Below are 22,705 nucleotides of genomic sequence, written 5' to 3' on the forward strand. Positions count from 1 at the left end.
AGGAAACTCTTTTTTTAGGTGTATGCAAAACTATAATCAAAATGAGCCTAAAAAGGGACTCTGGGGGTTGTAAAAGGTAACGAATGTGGGATAACAAAAGCTTGAGTGAGAGTTTATGGACACCATAAAACCAGAGGAGAGCTCCAAGTGAGTCATGACCTTTGCGCGCTCTGCTTACTTATAAATAGCCACCGGCAATTATAACGAGTGAGAGTTTATAAAGTCAAAGGGTCTCAGTAGTAGGGACCCGATGATACCCTTTAGGATTTATTTGGTCTATGTACTTCACAGTATCATATTATGTTGTAGAAAAGTTTAGAAATCTACTTACATTTCCGTAGCTTCTGATGCTCGAAGGACTCAGGCTGAATAACCTGCCCAGCTGGTGGTGATGTGTCGGTGATCCATTGCTGTTGGCCGATGATAGCTCCGTGAACATGGGCGAGTGGGAGTGTTCTATTGGGAACACAAAAAATATTATAAATAATATATAATAATAAATGATACAATAAATGCAAATTTGGTATTTATATTTTAATAATAAAATTACTTTTTTCAAAAAAATATTAAAAATAATATTATACAATTTATAGTTCCACAACTCACCACTCATAACGGGTGACATGTCCTTGGGGAAGGCGAACAGATCATTGTTGTTCCTGATGTCCGATGAGTTCAGGGTCAGGCTGGGCTTTCGCACACCCAGAAAATTGGAAGCTGACGCGGCGCTGGAGCAACCACTTCCACTGTACCCCAACCTGGTGTGGGCCGTGGTGGGCGTGACATTGGGCAGCTGGTGTGATTCCAGCGGCGAGGCGGACTTCGGTATTCCAGTGCTGGAGCTGCCGACCGCTGGAACGCGCTTCAAGATCGGTGCCGGCGGCAACTGCGAGGGGGAGGGTCGGAAGAGCCCCACACTCGGTGGGTGGTTGAGTGGGTCGCCTTGTGACTTGGGTATCGCCAGTCGCAGAGTTTGCCGCGCAGCTAGTCTTCTTCCAGGCGCGTACTTATTTCCCGGCTGCGGCGCCGTCTGCGCCGACGGCGACTGAGGCATCGGCAGCGGCGCTTGGCCAGCGCTCTCAGCGAGGTGAGCATGCGCTGTTTTATTCATTATGCGCTGTTGCTCTCCCTGTTGTGGTGAACTGTTATCGCCACTGTTGTCGATCCTCCCACTATCACTGTTAGCTTAACAGCTGCTGTTACACTCTCTTGGTTGTTTTTGTTCTTTCTTTAGTTTTTAATTATTTGTTAATACTTTTTGAAAGTAGTCTTATAACTTGTGTTTATTGCTGAGATTTAGTGACTTTAAAATATATATATATGGTTAAAATTGGTTGTAAAATTGGGTGATTTAATTACAATGTTCAACAATGGAGAACACTATGTGATTGACTTTTTATGTTGTTATAAAAATAATGTTGTTGAATTTTTTTTGTAAAATTTGTTGCTGGAAATTATAATATTTTACTGCCAATTTAGTGTTGTATTGATTCTTGATTCTTTTGATTGATTCTTATATTTTTTCAAAGTAGCAGATGTACTGAAGTCTGTAATTTTTGTTTATTTGTTGTTGACTTTCGGCTCTTTTTTTTGTTTATAGGTATTTACTCCTCTCGAGGCACTCGCTAATTTATAGCCCTTGTTGTCAACGCTTTTTATCAATGAATTGCCGCGTTGATATTGTGGCTGTGGTTTTGCACTCAGGGGAACTGCAGCGATTGCATAATTATATATGCATACGCGTGAGCAAGCAAAGTAAAAATGCTAAGCAGTACTATAAATTAAGTTACAATTGTTGTAGTTGTTGATACTGCAATTTCTTGGAACGTGCCAATGCTGGCTTTACCCCTCTCTTTCTTTTGACCCAATTGTGGCCAAAAGCGTAAATCAATCGGAATTATTTATTTGCGATTACAAAAATCATCACCGAGGACTTGACTCAGGCGAATATTGTTATCTTTCTAGTGCCTGCTGTTTCACACACTTTTTTCGTTGGTCTCAAAAAGCATTTTTCATTTTCCACCGCTGAACTTGAGAATTGCTACGTGGTCGCCGGCGAATTGTGAAATCTCCGACAATGAGAAATCTCCGTCCAATTTTCGTGACTTTGCGTGGGACCAGCGACCATAAAAGCCACACGCCATTTAATTCTCGGGTTAATCTGTAATAAATATATACACACATATGGGCATCAGTATACACGTAGATGTGGCGAAATTCGTTTTAGTTGAATTACTTGGAAACGTGAATGAATCTTAGACTTTATTCGTCCAGAGTGGGTTGAAAGATCGCCTGAATTGAGAGTGCCCTTGAACTCGGGCAAGTGAGACATGAGAACAGACTAGGAATTATTAGATTAAGACACTTAGAGGTTGTAGATTACCTTATGATCTATGATGGATCACAAGTCATTAAGATGAATTCAAGGAATAGTTACCAATTAAAATATCGTTATCAAGAAATCATTTGGTTTCTTAGTATAAGATACTTTAATAGGTCTCATATAGACTGACTTTAACCTATAAATTGAACCATACTTCGCTGCAATTTGTAGGCAATTTGTGATTTGACCCACACGCTTAACTGGCAACTAATTAGCAGCAATGTCAGATGGAGTGCACACACTGATTGATTGCCAAGCGATTGAAGTTCAGTTTGGGGCTGCCAGCAATTAGTGGGCCTCCGAGATTGAAACTCCAAAGCCGGAGATGCCGGGTGATTTGCATATGACAGGGGGATACTGGAAAAACCAACGGACAGGGACAGTCGGATTAAACAAATCCAAAATTCGAATCGTGAAAAGCCGTTGGCCTCTGGCTTGCCTTAAAGAGCTGCTGCGAATTTCTTGCATATTTGCACACGGATTTACAATAAATTGCAATTATGCAAATCGAGCGAGTCGAATGTTTTGGAGCCGTAGCTCTCCGAGCGGCCCAAAGATGCCAGACATTAATCATGGCCGGCAATTAGCAATTATTTATATTGACGGGGCGTGTCAATAGCTGGGCAATGATAAATGATTTGATATGTTTTTAGAGTTACTAAACAGTGCTGCTGAACCCAGCCCTGGGGAAAAATACGCGTACTTGTTATCGATTAAATTCGATGCCACTAATCGCGGGTCAAGTTCAGTCTAGTTGGCCTTGCGTTTTATATTGTCCCGAAAAATACACTTATTCACTTCATCCTAAGCACAAGCATGGGGGTTCAGGGTAAGGCTTTAAGCGAGGACTCATCTGATCTACAGCAGGGGAGGAAGCGCCAATTGTTGCGAGTGACACCCTTACTGAAATCCGTGGCCCTCAGCATCTACCTGGGATTTGGCTTCAAGTGGTACATGATCAACGTGAACCGCTGTCGCTTCCGGAAGAAGCGCTACTTCATCAACCTGACAAACTTCCCCGACCAACTGCCCCGGGTCCTTTCAAACACCCTGAAGCTGCTCAAGTACCCGAACTGGACCACCATCTTCACTCTGACCACGCCGCGCAGCTTTCTGACCTACCAAGCCTTCTTCCCAATGTACTCCATCGTAAGATTGGTCACCAAAAGCGGAACGCCTCTCAAGCCGGAACCGTGCCGATCGAAGTTCAAAGGTCGGTTCCTGATTAGGCGCAAGAAGCGATAAGCCTATCGACTTATTATGGTGTTGATTCGAAAAAAGGTAAGTTATATTATCTAAAATTTTATTTGGCATGCCTAATTAAAATCCTAGTGTCCCTTTAGGAATTGCTCTGGGCCTATTCTTTCTGGAGCGCTCAATTTCCAGTTGACTGGAACATGACTTTGACCTAATGAAAATACAAATAAAAAGAGCAGGCTTTTATTTCTCAGTACACACCAAGTCTTTGAACTGTTTCAAAATGCAGGAAAACCTTCTCATTGATACTCTAAAATCCTTCAAGGAGCTAACAGAGGAGGATAAGCAGGAATGCAAGAAGATCTTCGACAGACCTCTTTCTCCCAAACAACAAGATAATAAGTACATCAAGTTTACAACGGAAATCCTTCAAAAGTTCTCAAGGGAAACGCGGATAAAGCCTTGCTTTTTGACTTTCCGTTTGATATCTTTGCACACCAGCTACAGTGCTCTTATATTCAGTCTGTGTGGCATATTCGAAAGCTTCCACTTGGTCATTTATGCCGCAGTTTTGGAAGATGCAAAGGTGCCAGAAAAAGATAAATTTATCAGTGATATTTTGGGTAATGTTATTAACAATGAGTTACCAAAGCTGAAGTGTTTTAGCATGCAGTTTGTGTTGCTTCAAAACAATTTAATCAACCAAAGTGTGGTCAGGATTTTTTCGCAGATGCAGCACAGCATCGACAATGATTTGTTATTCATTGCTGACTCGAAATATTGGCGGCACTCGATGGTGCATAACCCCTATGCTGAAAATGCCTGTTTTGAAATTCTTAATTCCTCGATTTCTGCTGAAAATATAGAAGAAATCTTCAAGAAATACAAAAGAATAGCTAGCATTAAGAATCTTGACTATCTGGAGCAGTTTGCAAGTGATTACTATAAGCTTTCCCGGAGACTATTGGCTGCCGAATCATCCTCCATCGTTTTACACCTTTGCACCTTGGAACGTTTGGATAATTTTGAAAATATCATCCGCAGACACATGAAGGCATATGAGGAGCAGAAGGTTACGCGAAAATTGATCTTTCAACTTTTGAGGGCATTGATCATCATCTTTGACCGCTAAATCTGCCGGGCCCAATATAAACATGATATGTATTTACTTATCTTTATTATTTGTTTAATTTATTTAGCTTTCTTTGTGATGCCCTCGCTCTCACAGATATTTTGACAGTGCGTTATTTAAGGTCAGGATGGCCGAGTGGTCTAAGGCGCTGCGTTCAGGTCGCAGTCTACTCTGTAGGCGTGGGTTCGAATCCCACTTCTGACAAGACTTTTTTGTTTTCTTCTTTTTAAGGAAAATATTTAATTAAATTTAAAAAATGTAAATTTCTAATGGATATAATTAAGACAAAAAAAAGCGACCTGGCTATGAAATTATGCTATCTTAAATGCTTCTGGCTTACCTCTCTTTACCAACGGGAATATTAATAATAATTTTAAAAAGTAAGTTATTTTTTAACAACATAATAATAAAAAAAGAACTTGATCAGAAGAATTTCTGGCTCTCGTTACTTTCATAGTCAGGATGGCCGAGTGGTCTAAGGCGCTGCGTTCAGGTCGCAGTCTACTCTGTAGGCGTGGGTTCGAATCCCACTTCTGACAATACTTTTTTCTTACATTCCAAACAACAAATTAGTTTATAATTTAAACACAAATTGAATTCTTCGAATTCGAAATTCCACTCAAAAATTGGCGTCCTACAGATTCCGGTTCGAATTCCTCAAGCATTGATTTGTTTATTTTTCAGCAGTTAAATCAAGTACATATTTTTCTGCGCTTATTATGGCAGCTTTATTATTGTGCTTTATGTGAAGGTGGGGTGAAAAAGCCCCTAAATCACATACAAGTAATTTCTCACGCCATGCTGACAATTGGTCTTCAATAAAAAGTTCAAACCACTATTTCACAGTGGTTATTGTGCTTCATTCACATGATATTGGGTAATCGAGGGGGGCATTAAAGTGCATTAGGCGTGCCGCAGAACGGCTTATCACGGCCTGAACAAGACTGCGCTGCAAAGTCATTCATCAAACGTTTGACCCTGGGGGAATGGGTTTGTTTTGGGCATTAATGGGCACAGGGTTTATGGCCAGAGGAGTCCCCTCCCAGAGCCGATAAACACTCGAAACCGCGCTGATAACTAACCCGTCCAGACATTGTACGACAAATGGTTGCGAATCCCCTCTCGAATTTGTTGACGCGGTGGGTTTCGCGATACTCCCAGCGAATATTATATATTGGCAACCGCAGAACTGACCCAGCCGAATGGCATTGAGCCCCTGCCCTGGAAATCGGAATCGGAATCGGAATCCAATCCAACTGTGTCAGCTTCAGCTTGCTTTGTTTACAAACAAATAAGGCGAAGAGAAGTGCAAGCTTAACTTCACTTTGCCCATTAAATGGTGTCAGTTCTATATTACCCCCGGGCAGTTCGCATGCCCCCACCTTTCCTTATTGCTGTCATATATTTTCCGAACATAAGTGTATAATTTTTGCACACTTTAATGGTTTTTTGATGCATTCTAAATGAATAAAAATTGCGCACGCAATTGTTGCTCGACTTGAGGCAGTGCCGCTGACCCATTTCGATGATTATACATGAGAGAGTATAACTTATCAGGCGCGACTTGCCTTGGAACTAAACTGGGTTTACCCGTCTGACTTACCCCTTTGCCCCTTGTAGCACTTGGATTGCACTGCAATCTGTTTGTTTTAACTATATGGGGAAGGGAAAGGCAAGAAGTTCAATGGCAAAAATAATTTCCTCGCCGCTTGTCAAAACATTTTTCGATTTCGTTCTGAATTTTTCGCATCGATTTGGTTATTTTCCTGCGATAAACAAATAATTAGCGGAAAAATGCGCAAATGCAAATTACAAACGTCCATTCGCAAACTCAGACAGATGTCTATGGGGGCAGATCTATCTGTACTTTGTGCGTATGAAGATGTCGGCATCGAGTCAAAGGAAAGGCATAAACAAAGCCGTCTATTCTTCGGCTGCGAATGTATCTTTGCGAGCGGTGTCAAAATCTAATTTGAATTCTTGCCACTGCGGAAAAACTGTCGTCGAGTGCGCTGCTGGCCAACTCATTAAAATATCCATTTCTCGCAGCCAACAGCAGTCATAATAAATAATACAAAGTATTAAGAGACAACAAAAGACGGCCGCCGCCTAATGAGAAGGGTTCGGTTGGTTTTTTATTTTTTCTCGGTTCCGTTCCCAAGGCGGGGCCACGCCCCCTGAACCGGATTATTATTAGCCAGTTCTTTTTTTTGGCTCGAACATTGAGGAATGCTACGGGTCTTGACCTCTTTTCCAGTTACGCTTTTTGGGAAATCCGCAGAGAGATACAGATATAATTCTGGAAGGCCTTGTTTTCTTTTGTTCGCTGGCCGCGATTGTCTGCGATTTTTACGCCGGCCCAACCCCGAAGCCCAGAGATAAGATATATATCTGTGCGAAAACGACTTGGTAAACAGTCTGTCGGCATTTGAACAAAGTGCAGCGGCAAAGCAGCTGATCGAATCGATTTAATTTGCAATTATTCCGTCACAAAATTGCACAGTTCTTGTTACTTAACTCACAATCAGTTTTGTAATGCCAGCAAATAACGTCCACAACTGTAAGCCTCAAATACAAACAAGTAATTAATGTATTTCCATGTCCCACGGTTTAATTTATCGTAAGAAAGTTGGCTTATTTGCATAATAACTCGGACAATCTGGTTATGGAGGTTTTCTATAAAAACTTTTTATAGCAGAGCGACGGCACGAACGAACGGGCGAGCGATGAGCAAAACGCGCATTGGGTGTGCTCATCCCATGTGTCAGGATGGCCGAGTGGTCTAAGGCGCTGCGTTCAGGTCGCAGTCTACTCTGTAGGCGTGGGTTCGAATCCCACTTCTGACAAGATTGTTTTCTTTTTTCTTTAAAACATTAATTAATAGGTAATATTTTTTAATTATATTAGAATTTCCTTCGCTTACGAAATAACTATGAGTTTACACAATTTCTTTCAAAATTATGAATATATACTGAAAACTGAGTTAATTTTTTAATTCTAGCTGATCCCATATTTAATATTATTTAGAAAAAAACAACTCTTAATTTATACAATTAAGGAAAATCACTTGCAATAATTAGAATTTCCTCAGAGCATTTGCATCTTCTCGTTACTTTCGTAGTCAGGATGGCCGAGTGGTCTAAGGCGCTGCGTTCAGGTCGCAGTCTACTCTGTAGGCGTGGGTTCGAATCCCACTTCTGACAAGATTTTTTCATCTTTTGCAACACTAATTAATAATTGAATTATTTTAATTAAATTATAATTTATTTTATTTAAAAAATCACTTAGAGTTGAGGCAATTTTTTTTTAAATGTTGTACATTTGTTTCTACTAATGATTTTTATTACCTAGAAAATTAATTTTAATTAAAAAAAACATGTAACACGCTAAAATAAATAGAATTTCCCCAGATCATCTGCTTGTTCTCGTTACTTTCGAAGTCAGGATGGCCGAGTGGTCTAAGGCGCTGCGTTCAGGTCGCAGTCTACTCTGTAGGCGTGGGTTCGAATCCCACTTCTGACAAGATTTTTTCTTTTTTCTTTAAAACATTAATTAATAACTTAACTGTTTTAATTATATTAGAATTTTGTTCACTTACGAAATAACTATGAATTTACACAATTTCTTTCAAAATTATGAATATATACAGTAAACTGAGTTAATTTTTTATTTATAGTTAATCCCATATTTAATATTATTTATAAAAAAAAACTTAATTTATATAATTAAGGAAAATCACTTGCAATAATTAGAATTTCCTCAGAGCATTTGCATCTTCTCGTTACTTTCGGAGTCAGGATGGCCGAGTGGTCTAAGGCGCTGCGTTCAGGTCGCAGTCTACTCTGTAGGCGTGGGTTCGAATCCCACTTCTGACAATACTTTTTTCCGCTTTTTATTTTTATCTTCCTAATGAAATTGTTTATTTATTCTCGTTATTTTGGTTAGTTTTTAGTTTGCCCCCGCCAAGAATAACAATTCGATTGTGTGAATGTAAATAAATATGCGCGTGTGTCGGCGTTCTGCCTAAGGCGTAAACAAAACCATGTGCAAAAGGCCAAAACTTCAATCAAGTGAAATGGAAATTGAAAATGTATAATGGAAAAACATGTGGGAATGGGCCTTCGAATACGCAAATCAAATTGTTTAACCAGGAGAGAAAGAACGCGGGCGGATGGAACATATGTATGCTTCCCGGAATTGCCAAAATTCCGCACTTGCGGCTCCATTGGGGCTCGTCGTTTTCAGACTATGTGGGTGTCGTCTGTTTAGTTTTTGGGGAAAACTAATTCGATTTTAATAAACTTTTTATCCGGATTAATTGCAGCCTTTTCTCCGCAGCGGAGGTGATAATTCATGGCGCCTTCGCTGTCTGTATTCAATGCTTAAATTACTTGTTGTTTCACTCCTTTGTGGGTAATTTATTCGGCTGCCCTTTCATTGATTGACTTGACTTTTATGTGGATTTTTATAGGCGTTGCATTGACGTGTGTATGGGCAGCCGAAAAGCCGAAAAAATCCCCCAAAACGTATACAGTTTCGGAGTTTATGACTCTGCAGAAATACGCCTTAATGTTCACTCTCTCACTCAGAAAAACAAGTTTTTTAAGTCAAAACCTTTGTTGCTTTTTCTAAGAATGTTTCAATATTTTGGCTTGATAAAGTATGATTTTTTATAAAAAAAGGTTCCTTTTATACGGAAGATTCTTGGCTTTGTTAGAAAATAAGAAACTTTTCTGTACTAATCAAGGTCTTATTTAAAATAGAAGTAATAACATTTTCCATCGATATTAAGTTTGTTGAAAAAATGTCTTATGAAGTCATATTGTTCGTATGCCAAAATAGGTCAGGAATTTGTAAGCGGAAGTATGACTAACTTACAGGTTTTTTTGGTTGGAATACGTGGGATATTCCATTAAATAAAAAAAAAATGATCAACCGCAAAAAAAAATTATAAATAATGCAAAGGCGTTTCCAGTTAAATATACTCTAAGGCGTACGTACGTACGTATGATGTTGTCATATAATCTCTTGAAAAGTATTTCAACCAAGACTCATAATAAAATCCCTATTTTTTTCAGTGCACTTGCAGTTTGGAATGTGCAACTTACAGTGAATTCGGTTTTTGGGCGATTTAACTGCTCTCCCCTGGCGATTCATGTGATTTCCCGATAAGCAACGGAAGCTGTAGATTCCGGATTTGCACTAGGCGCTGGGATCGGATGATAATTTCGGGTTCTTCAAGAGGGCTGAGAATTTCGCTTTCCCGAGATTCCTGCAAGTCAATCAACCCGTCACTTTGTGCTGTTGATATTTCATTTTTAGCTTTTGCGCTTCTTCGGATTTTTGCCTTTTGTGCCGTTGTTTTTCTTGTTGTTGTTGATGTTATTGCTTTTATTTATAGACGCACACATGGAAGCGCAGCACGCATCACACACACACACATACACACACACGGGGATGTCACAGACGAACTTTCGTAATTGCACGTTGCCGGTGGGTTGGTATTTTCCCAAAAATCCTCCCTACATTACTAAACACACTTTATAGCACAATCTGCGGTTTATTATTATAATCCGCAGCGAGAAATATGGAGAACACAGGGCACACACGACCACGATCTGCTGCGCTGCCTGCCGCCTTTCAAACGCGCGATGTTTACTGCGACGCCGCCGCCAGCTGAATGCAGGCGGAGTGGCATGGAGCGAGCTTAAAGCGGCGCAGCCAACGGTTGATCGTGGGAGCAGCGAGGCAAAAGCTCTCGGAGAGGGAGAGAGAAGGAAGAGAGGGCGGAGCGGGTCAAAAAGAGAACAAAAGTATCTTTCGCCTTTTAGTTTCTTTATCTTTTATGCGGGGGCGAGCCTCTGACTTTTTCCACGCAAATTTTGACTTTTTTGTAAACCGCTGCACGTGCAATGCCAAGTAATGAAAGTTAACTTATGAAATATGTCAAAAAATCAACAAATAATAATAAAAAATAGGTGTTTAAAGCAATGTTCTGCAGAGTCCCATAAAGCTTTATCTCTCTCAGTCTGCCGACACACGTACAGCGTACCCCCCAAACAAACGATAAAGAAAGAAAGAAAAGGTCATTGCATTGATTTAATAATATATATCTTTTATTTTATATTTTTATTTATTAATATCCTTAGTTTTATCTATATTTAAACAATGAAAATTTAAAGTGCTTGAATATGTTGTTCGTAAGTAAAGATTATAGAATTCCTTTTAATAAACCTAAATTACCTTGGGAGAAATTAAAAAGAAAACCTAAATACTATTAAAAACATAATATGAATCGTAAGTCTTTAAGTCTTACAACCAATATAAAATCTATATTTATGTTTATGCGCACAACTTTGTAAGACCAGGTAGAATAAGCCAACCGTTTAATGCTCACTTAAAAACAAGCTAATAAATAAAGGTCTTACTTTTTCAATTGCTCAACATTTACAAAACACTTTCTTAAGAACGCGACAGGTTTTGCGTAAGAGGTAGAAACATAAAACGCGTTATTTCGTGTTGCACTGTGTGTTGTTTCCCCTTAAATGTTTAAGAACCACAAATTGCATCTTTAATTAGGTGTGTTCAAGACCGGCAGTGGGAACCGGCTTTTTCGTGCAGCTGGCTCTCAGGTGCTTTCTTTGCACTCCCCCATCCAAGCCCAATTCCATATGCAAATACATATCCCCTCCCATGGCGAAGACGCCCCCACAATAATTTGCTTTATTGCGGTCGTAAAAAACTAAGCAACAAAATGCGAAAAATACTAAAATATGTTTTGTTTGAGCCGCCAAGAGCCGAGACAATGAAACCTGTTAATTAACTGTGTACAAATTTGGCAGAAAAGTGTCGCGACAAAATAGCCAGGGGAAAAAGAAGAACAAGCCACAATTGATTAATGCCGCAAAGAGTCTTAAGTTTAGGCCCCGCCTTTATTTTATACATTTTTTGGGTCTTCTGTCTGCTTTGACTTTGAACTTGAAAAGGAGCATTGACTTGGCCGCCGGAGTTGGATCAATCGAACACTAATTGAAATATTATGGGGAGTTTTTGTTGGTGAATCGGATTTTAATTGAACTGGAATAAAAGTGGGATGGGCGAGACAGGGGTAGATCATCACGTTTGATAATAATATTTCATTTTAAATGGTTCTGTTTGAGCCATTAGCATGTTGAATGAATTTTAATTTATAATTCGTTTTCTTAAATCGTTTAATAGCTTTCATTATGAGAATAGTATTCATAATTTTGAAAGCATTAACCTATGCCATTTTGATTTTCTACAAATATTTGTAGAAGTGGAATACAAAGTGGGATGGGCAAAACATTGGTATATCATCACGTTTTATTATAATATTTCATTTTTATTGAATTTGATTAGATCCATGTTGTCTTTAGTCTATATTTTGCAGTTTTTTGATTTTTGTTCATCATACGAAAACGTTTTCTAATTTCTAAAAGCATTTACCTTTACCATTTTCTTCTGAAGTGAGATGTGAAAAAGTGAGAAAGGAGTATAACATAACATTTGATATTAAGAATTAGTTTTAAGTAAATATATTTTGTTGAATTTTAATCCAAGTGAAGTATTTTTCAAGAATTCATTTTTAATAAAAGAATGTTTCATCATCACTTTTGATAATAATTAATAATTTTGAATGATTATATTTTAAACAAAAAAACCCAGCTTATTATAATTTTAGAAGCCATCACCTTTACCATTTTCGTTTTCTCAAAAGTTAATCTATTTTAAATCTGAAAGCCCCCATTTAAATATGAATGCATTCATCTGAAAGAACCCAATAAATCAATGCGACCATAAACGTGTGTTGTTTGGCTGTCCGCTGCTGGGGATCGGCCATTTATCACCTGGTATCAGAGGCAAATGAGTTATAAAGATTTCCCCGCCCACAAACTTCACAGAACTTTACACAATTAAGTCGGATTAAATCGTTTGCAGCTAGACAATATCTTCATCAGATGATTTGCTCCACAGAACACACATAAGAGGGGCCCAAGGCAGTCGGGGTGTTAGCTTAATCCAACTCCATTTGCATCGGCTTCAAGGGGGAACCTCAGCCAATGCCTCGTGTTAACCTTTGTGCGGCTGTGCTAACAACTCTGCTGACATATCATGGGGTTTCGGCCAGGCGGGGAGGGGATTTTTTACTGGTGACCCACATAGCTGGCCAGAACGCAGAATTGTTATGGTAATTTACAACCTCCAGTTAAATATCTCAGCTGCACCCATGCAGCCCGCTGGGCTGCGCTTATTTATACTTGTACTGTGATCGAGTTGACAGTAGCACAAATTTTGATTGATGACGCTTGATTGACATTCGGGCAATTCGCTAATTCTATTTCGAGTCGCTGCCCAAGAAAATGTGTCGCCTTTTGTGGGTCACTGTGGTTGCTTCAAACGATTCTTGTGCCCGGCCATCATTAATCATAATGAGTCGAGTGCAATTGAGGTGGTCTTAACAAGCAAATTAATGGGAATTACGTATACATATACTTCATGTGTGCTTCGACTTGGCTGGGTGGCTGTGGGGAGCGAAAACTTTAATTAACTTGGGCTGTCAGGTCGAGTCGGCCGATTAACATACGCTCGGGCCTATCAAGTGTCTGCCATCAGTCTGTAAAATGGAAATGGAAAATATCCAGTCAAAGTCAAAGTGGAGCGGCTGTGCGACTGCAGCTAATTGAAATGCATTGAAAGTGCGTGCGACCAGCAACGGCCGCTGCTGCTGTAAAAAATAGAATAAAAAACAGCAGCAGCAGCAACTGCAGCTGCGTGTGAAATGTCAAGCGCTCCGCACTTTGGGCTAGTTGACATTTTGCCAGTTTAGCCGGCTAACCGAAAAACTACAACTTAATTACTCCCGTTTTGATCGAACCTTTTGGCTGGCCAGCACATCGAATGTGACACTTGCCAATCTGCAAGGTGTGATGTATGACGTTGACCCGATTTCGCCTGCTTTTTATTATCATTCCCATCGACTGCATGTTGATTTCGTGTCGTGTCTGTCCGCACACACCTTTCCATGACGCGACGAGCGGCAATTTGTCTTTGCCTCTGGGCCGCCGATTATAATAATTCATCGAAGGCGCATTCGAGTGTGGGCAGCAAGTTCAAAGTGCCAAGTGGGACTTGCAAGCGTGTGGAACACACGGCGTATGCTTGATATTGCAGCAGCACCAAGCCAACGCCGGCGACTCACATTGGTTTTTTGACACTTGTGCAGTAACTGTCAGGATGGCCGAGTGGTCTAAGGCGCTGCGTTCAGGTCGCAGTCTACTCTGTAGGCGTGGGTTCGAATCCCACTTCTGACAATACTTTTTTCCTCCTTTTATTTCTTAATTAAGTACTTAACTATCAACTTAATTTTAATTTACTTAGTCGAGAATGAGTTTTAGATTGAGAAGAATTCCATACAATACTTGTATTCTATGACTGCCATCTTTATAAGCATCTTAATTCATAAAATCACTTTTAATTTTTATCCGTTTGAATCTTTTTTGGAATTTATTTAATTTAGAAAATTAGAAACATACTTAAGAATCCACTCGCCCTCGATCAAACTGGGTACTGGCACTCGTTAGTTTAACAGTCAGGATGGCCGAGTGGTCTAAGGCGCTGCGTTCAGGTCGCAGTCTACTCTGTAGGCGTGGGTTCGAATCCCACTTCTGACAAGATTTTTTTCATACTTTTAGTACATTTTATTTTTCAGTACTGTGAATATAGAATAGAAAAACTATGTAGGAAACATTGTTATGAGAATCCACACAAAAAAACTTCATTCAGCGTGACTAATTGTTAAATTTTTTTTACTTTAGATTTTTATCTGTAAAGTTTACTGTAACGAGGATGTACTGTCACCAAATTCGGTCCGTAACTAAAATGAATTCTGGCCTCAGGGTTCTCAAGAGTCAGGATGGCCGAGTGGTCTAAGGCGCTGCGTTCAGGTCGCAGTCTACTCTGTAGGCGTGGGTTCGAATCCCACTTCTGACAAAGATTTTTTTGTTTTGCCCAGCCCAACCAAAACGATCTATGATTGTTTCAGATACCGTTCTCTGTGTGGATCATCCACAGGCAAGGTTTTACAAGCGAATTCCCCCGTCAGGGGCGCCATAAAAATTACAAGTAAATCAATTTGTAGCCGCCTAATTGTCAATATTCCAATCACATAATCGGCTGCCAGTCAGCGATTGCCCCCGGCTGTCGGGCAGTCAGATACAGATACAGATACAGAGAGACCACACAGGCGACGGTGGAGCCTGGCCCCATGGGAATTATCGCCGTCTGGCATCGCCGGCACACACTTCACTTCGGCAGCTCGACTCATTCAGCTCAATCAGACAGAAATTAAAATGCTGACTGAGCGCGTTCTCGCAGGCGGCCCACACTTAGTGACTCGTTCGTGTTTTCACAATTGTTCTTGGGAAAGGAGATCAGAGCAGGCGCATCTGAAATTATGCTGCTGCTGTCGCTCGTAAAACGCAATCAACTGGCCACGACAATTGACAATTTGGCTGGCTAAAATAAAAGGCGCTGTAAAACTAGCCGTTAAAATTTAATTCGCCTTAGCACTTGGGAAATTGAGGCTGTGCTGGCCATAACAGGCGAATGGGTCAATTGGCATGTGACAGCTGGAAGCTGCGAGTGGCAAGTTGCAGGCTGTAGGCTGCAATTTCCACAGACAATGCAAATTGACGTCTTGTGGAAATATGAGTGATGTGACAAGTGGATGCTTATCTGCAGCCCGACGCCCCTGTTTTTTTCGAGGGGCTTTCCTCCTTGGGCTGATGAGCGCCCATTGAAATTTATGACTTCGTCGAACCGCCAATTGATTGGCTTTTAAATGTACAAATGAAGGCTGCCAGTCGCAAATTGTAAAGCCGTAATTAATGTACGAAAATCGTTTGAACGCACGCCCCGAACCAACACCTGCAGCTCCAGCTCTTGGTATCTTTATTTATGGAAAAGCTTTTAACACTTTTAATTAATTATGGGATGGAAAACTTGGCGGCCCGGCAATGCCTCAAATTTATGGCACTCACTGTTGATAAGCGCAAATGCTGTCTAAATGCTAATTTCTTGGAGAACGTTCGAAACCAAGCCAAGCTAAATGTTTATTCGATTTGAATTGGTTGCTCGAACTTATGAGTTTGACCTTTAATTATAGATATCTCTACAAGAATCGTTAGGAAATGTGTACGTTTGAAGAAACTTATTACATTTTTTTAAAAATATAATAGGAATCACGATTCCATAGAAGTACTTTATATTTCGAATAAAATATTTATAAATTTACAGAAATATTTCAAAATATTATAATTATTATATAAAATTATTGTATTGTCTAAAATGTCTTATCGATTTTATTAAACCTTATCAAATAAGTTTACATTTTGTTTTATTAAACTATACTGTTTAAAACGTCTCTTCAATAGATTCTGGGACTTGGCTAAGAATTATTACTAGCGAGTAAAATTTTCATGGTAATAAAAGATTACTTTATTAAAGATCCTAAAAAGATACTAAGATAGGGATACTTTTTAAGGAGTGCTTACTGTGCTCGGTGGAAAGCTCAGCCTGCGACGGAGCTTTGGCCGGCGAAGATCTCGCACGCATGGGTGCAAAGCTCGCTCTCCAAACCGAGCTTTGCGCAGCCTTCGCGTGACGCAGCCGGAGCTTTCGGCAGTCGGCCTCCACGAGTGACGTAGCGCAGATAGAATGCAGAACGTAGTGGTGGTCGGAGTTCGGTAATTGCAGATTGGGAGGTCCTAGTGCAACGTCGTGTTTATATTTCGTTCCAATCGTTTCCAACGCCGGCAGTTCAAATCAAAGTCCCGCAACCGAAAGCTCACTTCCAGCGCTCTTCTTTCTTGAAAAGCCCACCATAAGAATAACAAGAACAAGAACAGAAGGGTTATTCAACCCACTACAGGCAGGCGGTGCGAAGGTACATCGAAGAGACGACCCAGGTGACAGGTGAGTTGATTATTTACCTATTTACCTCTGATAAGGGCAGGTAACTGGTCTCGCAAATAATTAATTTCATGCCGCTTTGTAAAATGTAAGACCACGCGGGATTCGCAGTGCAAGCTCCAGTTATCCAAAAGCTTTCGCCGGGCCTGTGCATCTTGTTGGAGCTTTGGCACTTGCAGCAGAAGACAGCTTTTACTCAAACTCAAAAGAGCTAAAGTTGCGATTTGTTTTCTTATTAGAATAAGTGCAGAGGGAAATTTATAAGATGTCAGCAATAAGAAAATGCATCTTACAATTCGGGATTTAGATTTTTTATCTTTGTATTAAGTCCTTTAAAGTATTGATGATGGTTTGTTTTGTGTTTAAAAAGTAAAATACTAAACTAGGTGTGCAAAAACCAGCTAAGCTGTAACATAATTTGAGTATATACATTCTTTTTATTCCCTAAAATAAGTGAGAATACCTGTAATATGCTTATATTTATTATATTATTTTTCATAATATATTATATTATCCCTTTCCCCTGGCAGCATGACTAGCCTGCGGATCTGCCAGGCCGTATCGCTGAACCCCGGTGCTCCGGCACCCTCCTCCAGGACCTGCCTCATGGGCTGCCGGGGTGTGCAGCCCAGCGAGCTGCGTCGTTTCCCAGTGCACGACGCCGATCGGTGAGTGTTCTAGCCCCCAAATAAACCCATCAAACCTGTTTTCCCGCAGCCTATCGAAAGCTTCTCATTGATCCGAACCCGAATGCGAACCCGAGCTTACTGCGAATCATGAGCATTCTTCACCAGCCATTCCAGCAAAATCCGAAGCTCAGCGCCTCCTCCTCCCCCTCTGCTTTCCCCCCCGTCCGATACCGATACTGCCAGTCAAAGGTCGTTGAACCCTCGCTCTCGTCGGCCGCCGCGCATAGAAGTGCATCATGTTCATAGGAAAATTTCAATGCCATGGTGGCAGAAACTGCAATAATGCCGATGTGGGCGGGGTGGGCGCAGGGCCCAGATTCGGATTCAGATTCAGACTCCCATTTATTTATAGCCTCGCGCTCTCCTGTACATGGCAATGCAGACACAAATGCGCGTGGGGCTCTGCTCGGCTGGCCGTGAAGTTCTTTTATTTTTCCTAGCTTCCTCACCTCGACTTGTGCAGTTGGTGCGCCGAAAACAAAGTTACGACTCCGTCTGCCAAAGTAACTTGGCATTGGCCATGGAGTTTAGAGTGGACCAGTGAATTAAGAACAATAGGAAAAAAAATTTTAAGAACCCATGCCCATTTTTCGAGGCATGGAGTTTGACCTTAGACTACCTTTTACCTAAAAAAAAAGAAAAAAGTTCAAGTCATATTTTTTTTTGTTTTTAGACTATTTTTTTGGTTCAATTCTTTGTTCCTCCCCAAAATAAATAAACTTCCGGAAATTCCCATGACTTCACAGATTACGTTTATTTATGTATTATCAAGAAAAGCTTTTCTCTTACCTTTAAGCGCTATAATCTCTAACTGTACTTTGAAGCAAAAATACAAAGTCATTAACCAAAGCAGTATAAAGCTTTGCTATTTTCAGAAGAATTATTATTTCAAAGAATATACGCAACTTTCGTCACGTTTTATTGTGATATAGTACTATCTAATTCGCAGTGAAGAGTTTCATATTTCCTTTCGTTGCGTCAAGCGAACAGAACAAAAAACACTATTTTTTTTTTTTGAGAAAAGAGATAACTATTTCGTAAAATAGTTTACTGGGAGGTCTGAATTTCACAGTTCTAGTTGTTGATCAATTTTGACTGAAGTTCATAACAATATATCATTTTATAAAGAGTTAAGTAGTTGTTATATAATTGGTATACATTACATACATACATATGTATGTGAACGTAAGTAACAAAAAATAATAAGAGATTATATTTAATTTATTAAAGTTCTTTAGTTTCAAAATTTGACACTTTTTTTTGTTAACATTCAAAACCTATCAATCCAGATAAGCCTTAAGAAGGTTAGGGTTCCTGACCTGGCACAATAACTTTACCTTCGAATTGGGTCCACCCTGAACTCCAAACTAACGCGAGTTGTTGTTGCTTCGCCCAGCTGCAGAAGCTGCAGCAAAAGCAAGAGCGACAACAACAGCAAAACAATAACAATTCCCGGCGAAACTTCCGCTGAGCGAGAGAGCGGACCTGCCTCTCGCTTGCACTCGCAAAAGAAGCATAGCATGAGCTTTTTATTGCAAGTACAACTTTTTCAAGAACTTTTCCCAGAGAGGGAGAGAGAGCGGGAGCGGGAGCAGAGAGAGTGGAGAGCGAAAGTCGGATCTAATTTAAAAGCGTCGCAAGACAAGAACAAAAACGCAACTCCAATGCAGTTTCATATTTTCCATTTAATCATTAAACAAAGAACCGCGCAGCCGATCGCAACTGACTCTCTCGTCTCCCCACTCCATCTCCCTTTCCAGCCTTTGCGATAACTCCGCAAATTGAGTGGAAAGCTCTGCCCACAGAGCGCTAATTGGAGCTTTCGGCGGTTAGTAATAGTAGTGAATTCGCAATTACCTCGTTGCAGCTGCCACCACTGGCTGCGTCACTTCGGAGTCAGCGACGAGCTGGTAGATCGACTCGGCGGCCTCCAGAAGCTGCGCATCTGCCTCAGACACTTCAGCCAGCGCCAGGAGATGGCCAAGACCCGCATCAAGATGACGCCGCTGCGCAAGTCCTCGTCCGCCAAGGCAGCAGCCCTGCCTAGTAATGGAGGAACCCCCCTATCTGGAGGCGGGGCAGGGGCAGCGGCAGGAACAGGAGCGGGACAAGGAGCAGGGAGCGGCGTGGTCAAGACGGCGGCGGCCAACACCACCATTGAACTCGTGGAGGTGAGTGCACAAAGGGAAAACAAAAGGCCAGCTTTCACAGGGGTTGGTAATTCGACATTCATTAACCCTAGGAAGGAATGCAAGCTTACAAGAAGGGAACTTTGGACTTCTGGTTAAATATATCCATATTTGCCAAACAAAATGTTGAAGTCTCTAGAAATTATTATATATTACGAATTATGCAAGATAAAAAAAGTAAATATCCTTATTTATATTTCAGTTTTAACTAGTAATCCAGCTGGTAGAATATTTATCCATTAAGATATTCACTTTATTAAAAAATTATGAAGTTTTAACTAGCATGCAATTAAAGAAAGATGAGAACTTTAGTCTTCCTTTGAAAAATGACTACTAAAATATCCAAAAATTTATAAATTAAGAAAGGAGGAACTTTTCCTAGGAAATATTCAAAGCTATCTTACAAAATATTTAATTCTTTCAAATTGATAGATTTTTTTTTTTAATAAAATTTCAACTTGACCATATTAAATATAGAAAGTAAATGATTTTACTATTTATGGTAGTTCAATATTCTGATTAAATTTCGTTCGTAAACCACTTAATGAACCATTTATCATAATTAATACATTTAATTTTAAAGTTCCTTGAATTAATGCAAAAGAGTCATTGCCCGTCCACCCAATCATCATAACCTTATCTACTTTTAAATTAAAAAATGAGTTTATTGTTTTCGGCTTGATTTATTTATATTAGGTTTATTTTTTATACTTTTTAAAACTATTTTTAACCATCTCGTTTCGTGCCCTTATAAATTAAACAATAAACTTATTTTATTTCAATGTTTTACATTAATTTAAATAGGAAAACAACACTTGTTACAATTGATCTATGCATTTACTTAATAATCATTAATCCTATTTAGTCACACCTAATAAACCTACTCTTCTTGCAGAGCCCCGCCAGACACATGGAGAAGAATCACCAGGCCAAGAAGGCCATGACCAGCATTGTGACCATGCCGCAGCGCTCCCACTCCATCAGCTCCTCGGCCTCCAGCGACGTCCAGTCCATAAACTCAGACTATGAGGCCTCGCTGCCACTATCCGCCTTAGAGGATTCGCAGAATGGACTCAACCGCTTGGAGAACGGCCAGACCAAGAAGAGGAAGCTGTACCTGATCACCGAAAAGCCAGATGAGACCAAGGGCCACGTACCGGAGATCAATGGGCAGGCCAAGAAGCGCAAGATGTTCGTGGTGGTGGAGCAGGACAAAGAGGCAGCGGGCAAGAAGCTGATGATCATGACCGACAAGCCGCAGGCCAATCTCACCCAGCATTTGGAGAAGCTGCTGCCGGAGATACTGAACCGCATACAGGACAAGGAACAAAAGCAGATCAAGCCCACTCCAGTGGTGGTGAAATCCAAGCCGGTGGTCAGCAATGCCAGGCCACATATAACACTGCCGCCCAAGAAGAATCCGACTAATTTTGTGAAGCTGACGCCCACGCCAAGTCCAGTGCCTTCGCCCATCCCCATGCCACTTCCAATTCCGAGTGCCAAGACCCTGAAGACCGAGATCTTGGAGGAGAAAATGAATTCCCAGGACATCGAGACGAACATAAACCTATCGCCCGACTTCCGCTTCCTGATGAAGATCCTGCCCAAGCTGGAGCAGCTGCCCGAGCCGCACAAGCAGAACGTCAAGCGTTCCATCCAGATCTTCGTGGAGAAGAGCTACAGTATCTACGGCAACAAGAATTAGTTACCAGTATTTGAGCACCGATTTAATTTCCATTTCAAGTGAACAAGTTCCCATTATTTTCGAAAGAATCGTACATATAAGAAGGCATTTCATTACATTGTCTAAGACTGAAGCAGCAACCAATATATTGTATAAGTCCCCGCAGAGCTGAAGCAGCTCCCCCTTTATAGATGAATAAGCCAGTCCAAAATTTGATATTACCCCTGGATTCGGGTACGTTTTGAAGTTTGAAGGAGTTAAGCCATACAATTGAAGACTTTTCTATATTGAATATACGAAAGCTGATTTAAGCTCAACTGTGAAATTGTCTCTTTTTTGGGAAAGAAAGGGATATAATAATAATTAACCACCACCCATTAAAAATACCATTTGTTTTTCGTATCTTTTGTTTTTTTTTTGCATTGTAATTCCAAAGAACTTTATTTAGTTGAAAGCATTTTTACGGTTTTGTCTTCCATATTCTTTCGTTTTTTTTTTCAGTTACGTTATAATAATATTTAGTAAGTCTAATGCGGGTTTATTTAGTGTGGTTTAGTTTAGTTAATACAATGGTTAGTGTGTCTTAACGATTCCATGTGAGTTACACAAGTAAGTGTTCAGTTTCAGTTAGTATCCGGTTAATGTGGTTAATACATTACATATATACATTTAAACAGTTTATGTTTAATTTAGCTTGCGGGTCGAGGAAACCAAATCGAGTGTGTTTAGTATTAGGGAACTTTGTTGCGTGCTTTTACTGGATGAGGATTTCTACATGAGCGGAGAGGTTCCGTTTCGAGTGCTACAATTATAATCGTAATATACTTTTTACAACATTTAGCAAATTCCGTACACATATACTCGTTTATCGTATTTTGGGTTAAGCATCTGCCGTCGATTCTCAGTGGTTATAGGTGTTTTATATAGCCTTATATCGTGTTTGTTAACTACGTTTTGGTGTGACCTACATTAGCGTTCGCCCCTCTTTTGTCGGTTAGCGTATCAAGTGTTTTTACATGTTTATAAGAAAAAATATTTGCCTTTAGATTCCTCTACGAAACAGTATGTCATTATCATCAATGAGAAGCAATCACAAAGTTTTCTCTAAATTTATGTGCGACGATTAGTATATATTTATCATTCTCTTTAGTATTTACACAGTGTTCTCGAAGTGCAAGAAGCAGCCGCATATTTTCGGCAAGTGTAAGCAACTATATTTACTTTAAGGTTCATTCTTCAACTGCATTTACACATCGAGTCGGTTAATCATGGGTTAGTAGTGTGGTCTCGGGTTCGGGTTAAAAAACTGTGTCACAATTTCTACAAACAGCCTTTTGTTAAACTTGTTAAACATACATTTATGTGGTTATCTTTACGGTATGCGAAATACAGAATTATCTCGTATATATAGGAGTGTTTTCAATTTTTACATTTTATAAC

General features: G+C 40.1%; 4 protein-coding genes and 9 non-coding genes across 15 annotated transcripts in view; 12 read left to right on the plus strand and 1 right to left on the minus strand.

Moving 5' to 3' along the window:
- Positions 1–767, minus strand: part of LOC108034806 (NAD(+) hydrolase sarm1) — a 37,898-nt gene extending 37,131 nt beyond the window's left edge. The window contains exons 1-2 of one of the 2 annotated variants that reach the window (XM_017109832.3): positions 607–767; positions 332–456 (exon numbers count right to left, since the gene is read on the minus strand). In XM_017109832.3, the coding sequence (XP_016965321.2) occupies positions 332–456; positions 607–625 (144 nt within the window). In that variant the 5' untranslated portion in view covers positions 626–767. The remainder of the gene's footprint in view (positions 1–331; positions 457–606) is intronic. The other variant, XM_017109833.3, reaches the window with a different exon arrangement.
- Positions 768–3,133: 2,366 nt separating this feature from the next.
- LOC108034808 (uncharacterized) lies at positions 3,134–3,836 on the plus strand. 2 transcript variants are annotated; one of them, XM_050885883.1, is made up of 2 exons: positions 3,134–3,664; positions 3,716–3,836. In XM_050885883.1, exon 1 carries the CDS (start codon positions 3,200–3,202, stop codon positions 3,626–3,628), a length of 429 nt encoding a protein of 142 aa, XP_050741840.1. In that variant the 5' UTR covers positions 3,134–3,199; the 3' UTR covers positions 3,629–3,664; positions 3,716–3,836. The 2 variants fall into 2 exon arrangements, with proteins under 2 accessions (XP_050741840.1, XP_050741839.1); XM_050885882.1 differs by having other exon boundaries at positions 3,135–3,664; positions 3,727–3,836.
- On the plus strand, positions 3,795–4,758 carry LOC108034807 (uncharacterized). Its single transcript, XM_050885879.1, has one exon. It carries the CDS (start codon positions 3,795–3,797, stop codon positions 4,710–4,712), a length of 918 nt encoding a protein of 305 aa, XP_050741836.1. The 3' UTR covers positions 4,713–4,758.
- Positions 4,759–4,833: 75 nt separating this feature from the next.
- Trnal-cag (transfer RNA leucine (anticodon CAG)) lies at positions 4,834–4,916 on the plus strand. The gene has a single exon. It is a non-coding gene; the product is annotated as a tRNA-Leu (tRNA).
- A 252-nt stretch (positions 4,917–5,168) lies between these two features.
- On the plus strand, positions 5,169–5,251 carry Trnal-cag (transfer RNA leucine (anticodon CAG)). The gene has a single exon. It is a non-coding gene; the product is annotated as a tRNA-Leu (tRNA).
- Positions 5,252–7,475: 2,224 nt separating this feature from the next.
- On the plus strand, positions 7,476–7,558 carry Trnal-cag (transfer RNA leucine (anticodon CAG)). The gene has a single exon. It is a non-coding gene; the product is annotated as a tRNA-Leu (tRNA).
- A 274-nt stretch (positions 7,559–7,832) lies between these two features.
- On the plus strand, positions 7,833–7,915 carry Trnal-cag (transfer RNA leucine (anticodon CAG)). Its single transcript has one exon. It is a non-coding gene; the product is annotated as a tRNA-Leu (tRNA).
- A 236-nt stretch (positions 7,916–8,151) lies between these two features.
- On the plus strand, positions 8,152–8,234 carry Trnal-cag (transfer RNA leucine (anticodon CAG)). The gene has a single exon. It is a non-coding gene; the product is annotated as a tRNA-Leu (tRNA).
- Positions 8,235–8,504: 270 nt separating this feature from the next.
- Trnal-cag (transfer RNA leucine (anticodon CAG)) lies at positions 8,505–8,587 on the plus strand. Its single transcript has one exon. It is a non-coding gene; the product is annotated as a tRNA-Leu (tRNA).
- A 5,374-nt stretch (positions 8,588–13,961) lies between these two features.
- Trnal-cag (transfer RNA leucine (anticodon CAG)) lies at positions 13,962–14,044 on the plus strand. The gene has a single exon. It is a non-coding gene; the product is annotated as a tRNA-Leu (tRNA).
- Positions 14,045–14,321: 277 nt separating this feature from the next.
- Positions 14,322–14,404, plus strand: Trnal-cag (transfer RNA leucine (anticodon CAG)). The gene has a single exon. It is a non-coding gene; the product is annotated as a tRNA-Leu (tRNA).
- A 236-nt stretch (positions 14,405–14,640) lies between these two features.
- Positions 14,641–14,723, plus strand: Trnal-cag (transfer RNA leucine (anticodon CAG)). The gene has a single exon. It is a non-coding gene; the product is annotated as a tRNA-Leu (tRNA).
- A 1,686-nt stretch (positions 14,724–16,409) lies between these two features.
- Positions 16,410–21,582, plus strand: LOC108034831 (uncharacterized). The gene is made up of 4 exons (XM_050885878.1): positions 16,410–16,706; positions 17,234–17,371; positions 19,260–19,563; positions 20,477–21,582. The coding sequence occupies exons 2-4, from the start codon at positions 17,235–17,237 to the stop codon at positions 21,284–21,286; spliced, it is 1,251 nt and encodes a 416-aa protein (XP_050741835.1). The 5' UTR covers positions 16,410–16,706; position 17,234; the 3' UTR covers positions 21,287–21,582.
- Positions 21,583–22,705: the final 1,123 nt, after the last annotated feature.

The sequence above is a fragment of the Drosophila biarmipes genome, chromosome 3L, assembly GCF_025231255.1.
Source record: "Drosophila biarmipes strain raj3 chromosome 3L, RU_DBia_V1.1, whole genome shotgun sequence".
In the NCBI taxonomy this organism is placed as follows: Eukaryota; Metazoa; Arthropoda; class Insecta; order Diptera; family Drosophilidae; genus Drosophila; species Drosophila biarmipes.